Source organism: Solanum stenotomum, chromosome 11 (genome assembly GCF_019186545.1).
Source record: "Solanum stenotomum isolate F172 chromosome 11, ASM1918654v1, whole genome shotgun sequence".
NCBI lineage: Eukaryota > Viridiplantae > Streptophyta > Magnoliopsida > Solanales > Solanaceae > Solanum > Solanum stenotomum.
This window is the reverse complement of record NC_064292.1, coordinates 53020399-53031488: the sequence shown is the minus strand read 5'-3', so window position 1 is coordinate 53031488 and position 11090 is coordinate 53020399. Positions and strand designations below refer to the sequence as shown.

The 11090-nt window shown below is 33.5% G+C and overlaps 1 protein-coding gene across 2 annotated transcripts; it reads right to left on the bottom strand.

The window, feature by feature from the left end:
• Positions 1 to 358: 358 nt before the first annotated feature.
• LOC125844893 (beta-hexosaminidase 3) lies at positions 359 to 8077 on the bottom strand. Of its 2 annotated transcripts, none has more exons than XM_049524254.1 (15): positions 7862 to 8077; positions 6838 to 7176; positions 6236 to 6310; positions 5717 to 5752; positions 5505 to 5616; positions 5112 to 5182; positions 4415 to 4545; positions 4253 to 4318; positions 3973 to 4073; positions 3827 to 3886; positions 2987 to 3020; positions 2636 to 2734; positions 2509 to 2568; positions 1670 to 1920; positions 359 to 685 (listed from the first exon to the last, which is right to left on the bottom strand). In XM_049524254.1, exons 2-15 carry the CDS (start codon positions 7165 to 7167, stop codon positions 519 to 521), a joined length of 1593 nt encoding a protein of 530 aa, XP_049380211.1. In that variant the 5' UTR covers positions 7168 to 7176; positions 7862 to 8077; the 3' UTR covers positions 359 to 518. The 2 variants fall into 2 exon arrangements, with proteins under 2 accessions (XP_049380211.1, XP_049380212.1); XM_049524255.1 differs by having other exon boundaries at positions 6838 to 7169; positions 7862 to 8021.
• Positions 8078 to 11090: the final 3013 nt, after the last annotated feature.

The following is an 11090-nucleotide window of genomic DNA, read 5'->3' as shown; positions in this document are numbered from 1 at the left end:
GTATTTTGTACTTCCTATCATACACTGCCATTACCATAAAGAAAGACCTCTCTTTCGAGATCTGTTCAGTAACTAATGTTAGTAGTTGATCAGTGGCGTTTCACAATGAAACGCAGCACCTTATGACAGAACTTATCAACGACAAGATAGACAAGGCTTTAGTTGAAGTGTTCATGATTCTAGCATTTCGAAAACTAATCTTGTAACTTGAAATCTGATTGACACTGAGTTTACTTTTAGTATATTTCTTCCAAACTGAAATGTACAGTTTCATAAAACTTCAAGAGTTTTTCCTTGAAGAAGAGAACATATAATAAGGTTTCTTGTGAGACAATAATTGATTGCCATTGAACTTATAAATAAGGCTGATATAACTTTCATATTCCTTCGAAAGAATTACAACAGAGAGCGTTGCCTTACAATGGATATCGACAACTTCTAATGCATATATATATGATTTTAATTTATTCTTAGAAGGATTGATGAAAGAATGAGAGCAAATAGAACACTTGAGGTAACTATTGCTCATAGCAAGAACCTGGTTCATCTGGGGCAGCTCGCCCGCCTCCGGTTAATGGACCAGAAGCCACTCCTCTTTGATTCAATAGGCATCTGAAATACGCCAACCTGCGAGCAGCTTGAATTGGATTCTTGGCAATGTTGTCATAAGCGGTCCATAGCCTCTCTTTTGTAAGTTAATCAGCAATGACAAAGAAGAAATGTTATAATGAGAAAGACGATTGTATTTAACATGTTGTTAGGAGGCTATAAATCCTCTTCCAGAATCATATATGGCAACACATCATAACTCCAAGTACACATGAAAGAAACAAGAAGCATGGATAGAGAAAAAAGCTTAGTTCATCTAATAATCTGGCATATGTGCCATGAGAGCTATATTATGTCAAAGCTAGTAAGTCGGTATATTGTCTCGACCAAGCTTGCGTACACCTAGACTAATTCTATGAGGCATCTTGCTACCACCCTCCAGCACAAGCACATGATAATTCTGTCCACCAAAGCTAGGACAAATGGAAAGAAATCACCTAGTGTTTTTTGCATCCGCCAATAAGTTAGGACATCATGAGCCTTCTAAGAAGATCTAAAGCTAGTAATGGACAAAGATTAGATAGTTTACATGAGACTGATGTCTTCACCACTTCCCATCCAAGCTATCTTTTCAACTAAATATTTGACGAGTTGTGAATCCTTCACTTGACATGCTATAAAAAATTGACTACTACTTCCAACAAATCTAGCTTTGCTATGCCATTGTTTCATATGTGGCCATGAATGATGTATCACATTAGGAGGAAAGGACCGAATACACATAAGTGACTCTTCCGACTCTTATGTGGACCATGTGGAAAGAAAGAAAAGAAATCCAACGGTGTTCAAAAGATGAAAAATGCTTCTGGTCAGAACAAAGGAACCTTTTGATGTTATTGTAAATATTTTGGAGTACCGATGAGATTCAAATAAGTATATAGATGATTGGTCGCTCATTGTAGAGGTTGGTACTTCTAATCTAATTCACATTCTCTACCTTATGTATACACCTTGCATGCGGGATCTTTTCACTTCAAAGACAAATACTTTGTGAAACAAATAAAAGAAAAGACAAATATATTCCAGGAAGACAGATTCAATAAGAGAGAAAAAAAACTACCTGCAGCTGCTGCTGCACGAGGCCATATGGTTGTTTCAATGTTTGATCCATCAATATGCTCACCCCACATACAAACTTCACCCCCGATAACCAGCCGTTGTTGTTCAGGCTTTGTAATATTAGTTAGTGGCTCATTTGAATAGAAATCCTGCCATGTGGTCTCAATATGGTCCAAATACCACTTGTCCTGGTTGCTAACAATGCACCGCAATCCAGCTGCAGTTACTTGCTGAGCAACACCACCCCCGAGCCTGCCATATATAATACAAGCACAAGGTTAGTCCATCAACTGGTTTTAGGAAAAGTTTTGCAACCGACTGTGTAACGCCTTATTGCTCACTTTTTCTATCCCAGACCCCACTTGTGGGATTACACAAAACTACGACATGCCCAGTGTAGTCACACAAAGTGGGGTCCAGGAAGGGTAGAGTGTACACTGACCTTACTCCTACCTCAAAGGTAGAGAGGTTTTTTCCAAAAGACCCTCAGCTCAACGACAAATAGTCCAAAGCAGTCCCAAAAAAATAAAAGTAACAGACGTAAAAGAAATAGCAGATAGAAACAGAACCGTAACTACAACAAAAATAATATGATAATCGAAGTATAAGAAACAATAGATAGCAATAGAAAATGAAGGACAAGAAACTACAAGAGCAATACTACAACTACTAGTATGGACGGATATCAAGACAACAAACTGCTACCTGCTAACCTGCTACCCTAATCCTGGGTTAGTCTTCATATTCGTCATGGATAAGAATAAAGGAAATGAAAAAAGACAACAGATATATGAACTAATATGGACCTTCCAGCTTATACCACACGACAAGAGGACGTACCAGTTGTGTACTATTGTTTTTGGGCTCAACTTATTTCCAAAATTATTGAATGTCTCTTCCCTGCAAATTTGAATATGATAAGTTAAAAACCAGTTACTGTTAGAAATCTCATAATGAAAGTCCTTACCAGTTGATAATTTCGTATCCATGGGATAAAGCTATCTTCTGTGCTCGCAAGACAAAGTACTCATAAGCACTGGTTCCATTCAACCGGTGTTGCTTCAACCTGTCAAATAGAACATGTTTATTATTTTAATGGTCAGACGAACTTGTCAAAGGGATATTGAGACTTGCGAGAAGAGAATTCTACGTTATCCGAGTGGAATGCAAAGTTCATTAGCAAAAGCATTGAAGAAATTTAAATCATAGAAGTGATGAAAAATGATTAAAAAAAATATATACTTAAGAGTTGGGCGAACCGGCGAAGCACAAAAAGAAAGTAAACTAAAATCTAAGCTTCAAAGGGTAAAATTTTTACCACTTGCTTATACGAGGAGTTAATGTCCAGCAACCTGCAGGAAACATCCAATTGCACATTTCAGTAAACATTACCTTCAAGTTGCTGAAAGTTAAAGTCAGAAATAGTAAATAGCAGAAAATATCAGTACCCGAGTAAGATAGATTGAAACTAAAGTCAATGTCTGATACATATATATGTGTCTAGGTAATATTGACAAAGGCATATGAAGACGTATTATTACTTTGGTAGACAGGTACCTTTTGTAATAATTTCATATGCATTTTACACCACAAATTCATGCAGCCACCGAATTTGGACTATTAAGATTCCGTTTCCTCAGTAATATCCTTTCAGAATTAAATGTTCAATGACTAAGTAAAAGGTTTGCACTAAAGGATTTAAAGTTGTGTCATCGTTGGTCAATCACTAGTTCATTCTCTCTCATGTTAATAATCTATATTGTAGAGACCACCTTCAATTAGCTCGCGCATATAAGCAATGCCTATGAATAAAGAAGCTGAATTCGGAGTGCTGAGCAGAGAAATGCTTTGGAGCCTGGCAGAGTATATTAGTCAACAAAATGCTTGGGAGGGTAAGATCATAACATCCATTGCATTTTGCATGGCCCGCCTAAATATTTTTTCTACGCTACACGTTTTTGAAAATTCACAAACAAAGATAATTTGTGTTCTACCAGAATCAATTGAGCTCCAAAATAGATCAACATCCTTCACACTTTCACTATCAAATGCAACAGCATGCTTTTATGTTCACACAAAATGAAATCATACATCAGAGGATAATACTTCTTCAAACAAAAATGATAGTCAGTACAGTTGTCTGAACATGGAAACTTACTTGTATCCACTTCATCACCTCCTAGATGAACAAATTTGTACTTAAATATCTTGCTAAAATCTGAAACACAGAAAAGTTTCCAAACCATGAATGGATTATTATTTTGACTCACGAGGGTCGTAAAGTGACATGCAGCTGAGCTTTACCTGAAAGAATCCCATCTATTAATTTGAAAGTGAAATCACTGCTCACATCAAGTGGTTCTTGACAGTTTTTGGATGGCCATAAAGAAGGATAACCAATACCCCTGAAATTGAACACTTGTTAGATTGGTTAAATGGGAAGCCCGGTGCACTAAGCTCCCGCTATGCATGGAGTTCCGGGGAAGGGCCGGACCACCAGGGTCTATTGGTTAAATAATGGAAAATAAAATCTTGTGGAAATTTCATTCAACAACTAATGTCCAAATAGAATGTCATTCCATACCAAGATTTAGCATGTCCTGGAACGTCTAATTCAGCTAATACATTGATTCCACGCCTTCCTGCATATCTGCAACTCTTAAATGTTTACATGGATCAGCAAAACGTCATTTGCACATCAAAAGTCAAGGAAGGAAGAAAGAAAAAGCATGAAGAAATAACTTGCCTCACAATCTCAGAAGCATCAGCTACAGTATACCTCTCTGAACTTGAGTAAGCACCATTCCACAGTTTCGGAAATGAAGGTATCTCGAGTGGGAATGATTGTGTATCTACAATGTGCCAGTGAAGCACATTCTGAATAGAGAAAATTGTGAGGATCAGAGTCTTGATAATCAACAAGAAGTAAGATATAAGCATTTCATTCCACGAAGGGCATCCAACAGGCATCAGAGAGTTTCTAGTGGCATCATCAATTTGCTAACTCAATAAGAACTTGAATAAGTAGTCGAGTGCTGTCACACTTTATGTGTGAGAGGTAGGGTGATATTTAGTAGGCATGTAGTCTCTTATTCTTCGGTGTGTATTACTACTTGTTGTCTCATTTGCTTTGTATCTTTCTATTTTATTGTCATATTATTCTAGTAATTCTACTTCGGAAACATGTCTTTTGAGCCGAGGATCTATCGAAAACAACATCTCTACCTCACAAAGGTAGGGGTAAGGTCTGCTACATCCTACCCTCCCCAGAAGTCCCTAATACGTGAGATCTAACAATACTGCATAGCTTCCAAATTTCCAAGGGCGAGGATGCAAAGAACTCCACATAAAAACATAGATGTTTTGTACAAGAAGACTTAGATAGACATGAATAAAAGATTATTAAGAGGTCTAGAAAAGGAGTAGCCAGAGAGTTACCATACCAGTTTTGCATAAGCCATCGAATCAATGACCTTCAATATCACAGGCAACGGCAGATAGTGACGGGAAGTGTCTGTTAGACAGTTAAGGATATCAGTATTTTTAAGTTAGCAAGAGATCTTGACAGAATGTGATGTGGTAAAGGCACAAGATAAGGTCATTCACACTGCACTCTCTTAATAGAGCTAAATCTAGGAGAATGCAGTTGAGCACTGAATTCAAATGAGAATTTTCAGATGTAGGAGAGTTTCCAAGTGAAAACAAGCACACCTTGCTGGCATGGTTTCTTATTTCATTAAATTCCTTGCTTGGATAGTATTCATTATGTTAAACTAGAAAAGCAAGATCAAATAAGTAAATGTAACCCTCCTATAATTATTAGAAAAGTTCCTCACCAATTAAAAGCCCTCGATAAGAAAATCTTGGCCGATCAACAATCGTCCATGGAACTTGATGAACTTCAATTGATCTGGTTGTAAGGTTAAAATGGCATGCTTGACTAAATGTCTGTCTTGATGCCAAAAACAAACATTAAAGCATCTAACCAAAGCAAACATATACTTGACTAAGTACTGACAGCTTTTTAGCTCGAGCAGAAGCATCAAACCTGAAAACCATGCAAAGCCCCATAAACTGTTTTTGCCTGCATCAAATCATGACTATCAGATAAGATCCTACAGTGAGAACAAGCGTAAAACAATCTCTCACTGTCCAACCATATAAGCAGACACAAGCTGACAGATAGCATGGGCAACTGTTTTTAAAAAAGAATGTCTCTGAGGGAGTATATTCCCAAAAATACCAACCGAAATTTGTTTGGTTAGTGAGTTTCTAATTCAATAAGTAACCACAAAAAGTGTAGAGGAACGGCATGCGTGACATTATGATGCACTGTAGTACTAGATAACTAAGCTAACAAAGTTCACCTTTAAAAATGTTTCAGCTATGAAAGAAGAATTATTAACTGTAACTTAGCCTACTGATTTTGGCGAAAATCACTTTAAGATGTATCGTAGAGTATATGATACTGCAGAAAAGCTACAGGGAAATGCATTTGATTGGACAAATATATTTTTTTAAAGAGATGCGCCATATTATCAACACAAAAAAAACTGATAACACCTACCGTCAAATATGCAAAGGCTGGGTTTCCTTTTTCTGGTATGGTTAAGTTGTAGGATTCATCAACACCGTACTGCAGCTGCATTGCACAAGGTTTTTTTCAGTTGGTTTAGAAAATGAATTCAAGTAAAAAAATCTACCAACATAAATTGAACATAATAAAAGCACCTGAAATATTTAAACATCATTTGACTGATAATTGGTTTGAATTCAAGTCCTAACGCGTGATCTGCCGAACACTGTGGTGGTTCACTCCAGTGAATAAAGGAGATACACGTGACCCACAACTTTCAAGAGTTCGGGTTGATTTAAAACCATTTGAATGCAAAATATTATATGGAGTAGTTTTTTATTTTTTGGTAACCACATATAAATTGTGACAAAGGGAGTATCTTGCACTGAGGATCTCTAATGAAATGAACAAAACATGATTGGAAGCTTGTCTATCATGGACAGAGTGACAAAGCTCTTCCCAATACTACTTTTTTCCTTTGACAAAGCTATAGTTTATTCAGATGCAGAACCATTTACCAGTTAAACAACCGAATAACGACAAATTAAATGACCAAGCTCAAAGCAAAGAACGAATCGCTACGAGATCAATACCTCATCGCTTGGAGAAAGGACGATCACTTGGATTCCCTTTAGCACCGGAGAAGGACCTTCATATGAGAAGTTGGCATCAACGACATGAGCTACCTTTATGACATCAAGTAACCTTGAAAAACCTTCCTTCAGAATTCCAGAGGCATCAGGGTACTTGCTACCTTCAGTCTTGAGCACAAACTCATTACTAAGTTGAAGATTCCTATGTCCATAGCTAACCGACAATGGCATTGGCCAGATCTTCAAATTCTTAATGTCAGCAGCAGCTGATAGTACTACAATGTGAACCACAACAGCAAATAATACGCTTCGCAATCCTAACATCCCCATCACTATAATCTAGCAACAATACAAGTCGAACGAACACAATCAGAAATTCAACTATACAACAAACATAAGAAAATTATGACATCAGCTATGAGTAAAAGGGAAGCCATTTAGAACTTGAAAGAAAATTACATCAGGGATACGGGACGGGGATTACAAGGTGGGGAATTGAACCCTCACTAATTAAGTGAAAGTTCAGCTACTCAACCAACCGAGCTGCTAAGATTCCACGGTCATTCGAAACTTAGGCCACTTAGCTTACAAGAAAAACCAAAATTCTAATACTTTTAGTAAAGCATTGGAATAATAAACTGATAAAATGCAAGAAGAAGAAAAAAATCAAAAACTAAAACACCACAAACACCATTCTCACCACATATACATGTAAAAAGAAATAAACATCTATCAGGGAAATGCAATTATCAGCTTCTGTCCCACCCCAAATGGGCAAAAAGTACCAATCTTGATAAACACAACCATAAAAAAAAAATGCAGCATTTATTACTAATTGAAGCAAAAAAGAAGAACCCCATTCTTTCAAATCAAAGAAAGGAACAATCTTTACACTTTCTTCACACATACAACTAAAAATCAAAGTGAAGTGAAGCAACCCATTCTTTCAAATCAAAGAAAAGAACAATCTTTAACACTTTTTGCCCCAAAAAAAACAATCTTTATACTAATTTAACATACTTACAGATACTAAAACCAAACTGTATAATCAAGAAAGTTGAAAATGTGGTTCTTCAGAGAGCTTCAAAATCAAAAATCTTGAAACCCCAAGTCTAATAATGTCAAATAATCAAAAGGGGATCAGGCAAATATATAAGAGACATTTATTAGTTGAACAACTAAAGAGAGCAAGTGGGAAACAGATAGAGAATGCAATTATTAGCAATATATTCACATTCATGGTGTAATGTTGAATAGATTTCAAAAAAGTTATTGTATTATTTATTTATTATTACCTTATTATTATTATTATTAAACATGAACTTGTAAGTTGTAACCATTGTCTTGTAAGAAAAAGACATTGGTCCCTTATGATTCTCTCTTCTGCACAAGCTTTTCCTTTGTCTTTTTCTTAATTAGCTCGGTGCATTAAAGCTCTCGTAATGTGTGAGTCAGAAAAAGGTATAAAAGTATTAAAATCACTCTTGAACTAAGCGCAAATTATTAGTTGCACCTTTGAACTATTGATAGCTTTAAAAATATAGTTTTTTTCAATTAATTAAACTTAGATACACCCCCGATCTGTCACATGACATAACAAGTAGTGTTAAACTCTTGTTAGAGCATGACATTTTAATAAAAAGCCGAGAAAAGTGTTGAATATATTCCTAAACTTAGCCGAAATTAGGGTGTATCTCACTCCTGTTACAATATCGGAGGTATATTTATGTTTATTAGTCAAGTAAATAAGTGTTTTAAGATTGTCACTGGTTCGAAGAATGAAACTAATAATTCACAACAAATTTAAGAGTGTTTTCAATACTTCTCTTTGAGTTTTATTATATGCCTATCTTATTTAATATTTTTGTAATAGGACTTAATAATTTTAAATTAGAATAATTGTACTTGTAGTTCCTCAGTTATTAATAAAGTAAATGTTTTGGACCCACTATATTAGAAACGTATAATAATTCAGTTATGTTTTAGTTATATTTATTGTTAATAATTATGGAGTGACACTACAATTTGACATGGCATATGGATAATTTTTTAATTTTTTTTTCTCCACATATGGATAATTGAGTGGTTAAACAAATTGATGATCTTACAAATAAAATATAAACGCGTATGTGCATACCTTATTTCAAACTTTGTAGAATAAAAAAATTATTTACAATAGACATTGAATAATCATAATAAATTTATATAATATGTGAAGGGATCAAAAGTATATGTTTCAATTAATTAAAATTGTATATGTTTGACCAAATATTACAAACACTGCTATTTGAATTTGTCAAAAACCAAAAATAGTATTATTCCATTTAAAGTGGATAAGGTATATACTGTCACTAAAGATAAAATAGGAAAGGAAATAAAGTTCATGTGCTGTTTTTATTTATAGTACAAACGTATAACTACTTTCTTTGAAGGAATTAAAATGCATAATATATAAATATGACCCTTAACTTGACGTTAATTGGCAACTATAACCTTTAACTTTGGATGTGCATAAGTACGCACTTAAACTTGTATAAAATTGAACAAATAGACACATTCGTTCTACATGACACCCTACATGACAATTTTGTGTCCTACATGACGTCCTACGTGTATTATGCCATGTAGGACATGTGTGTCTACTTGTTCAATTTTATACAAGTTTAAGTGTCTACTTGTGCACACTCAAAGTTGGAGGGAATAGTTGTCTGTTGACAGTGGCGGACCTATGTTGTGACTTATGGGTGCTTGAGCACCCACTGCCTTTTGTGACAACATTATTATTTATGTACAAAATTTAGTAATTCAATGAAATATATTAACTGAGCACCCATTATATGTAGTAATTTTCAAACTAAAAATAGTTGAGCACCCATGATACAAAATTTCTGAATCCGCCACTGTCCGTTGAAGCCATGATTATGTATTATGAACAAAATTTAATTTTTTATTCTTTAATGTTATAAAAAAAATAGAAAAATATTATACTAAATGTTACTATGGACTTAGAAATTTTAAAGTCAAATACTAAGATTGATATGAATAATATATTAAAATATTTGACTAATATCTTTAGACTTGTTGTTTGTAATCTTAGAAATTCTATTTCGATAAAGATCATTAATTGTTATATTACCAAGAAAAAACTATCTTATATAAAAAAATAATTTTATAAAGAGTATATTGTTCTAAGGGTGAAGGGTGTTATTATAAGTTTTTTAAAAAAATTGTCATAAAAGTATTATATACATTAAGATCAAATTATCCTATTTGTCGTTATCGTTTGACACGCTATTTTTATATTTTTTTAATATGATAAGTTTTCAACTATCTTTATGATTCTTTTCTATCAATATTTAATTAAATTTAAAATAAATTATTACAAAGACAAAAGCCAACAGTGTAACGTATGGATCAGTGGATAGTGTGAATAAAATATTGTATTCGTGAGTCGTAATTATGTCAATTTGTATTAACTCGTGAACCGTGATTAAGTCAACTCATTCACGTTTAATATTTATATTAATTTAATAAATATATATTATTATTATTTATGCAATTAAATTGATATTGATAATCATAATTAATTGGTACACATTTTCACCTCACTTTTATCATCAATCATAACATAATATATTAGTAAAAGCATTGAATGTAAATAAGTTTTTTCTTCTCTTTTTTTTTTTCGTTTAGTGTTTTGTTTCTTTTTTCACTTGTTATTTTATGTAAATTACTTGTTCATCGTCCACTTTTTTATTAATCAAATATCTCAATACAAATATCAAAAATCAATAAAAAATCACAATAAAATTAAAAAATATTCATCTCTTATTATATAAGAGAGAGTTCTGCTAAAGCAAGCACGTCTCTGTCGACGTGCCTACTTCAGTGTGTTTCGGAAAAAAAAATTATTTCTTTTCTTCTACTTTAATTTAATCAATGTATAATTTTTTCCAAAAGAATTTAAAATTTTATTTCTTTTGTTCTGCTTTAGTTTAATTAGTAAAAAAATTGAAATTATGTAATCAGTTTTAGCTATGAGTTTTAGTTTTAATATTCTATAGTTATTACTTTATTATTTTGAATTTCGATAATATTTATTTATATCTTATAACTATTTTGAGTAAAATATCAATAATCGATGACAAAAATTTAAGTATGGACATTAAAATAAAATAAAAATATTAAAATATTAGGCTTGTGCCGCGCAGGGACACCTGTGTCTGGTATTATATATATATATATATATATAT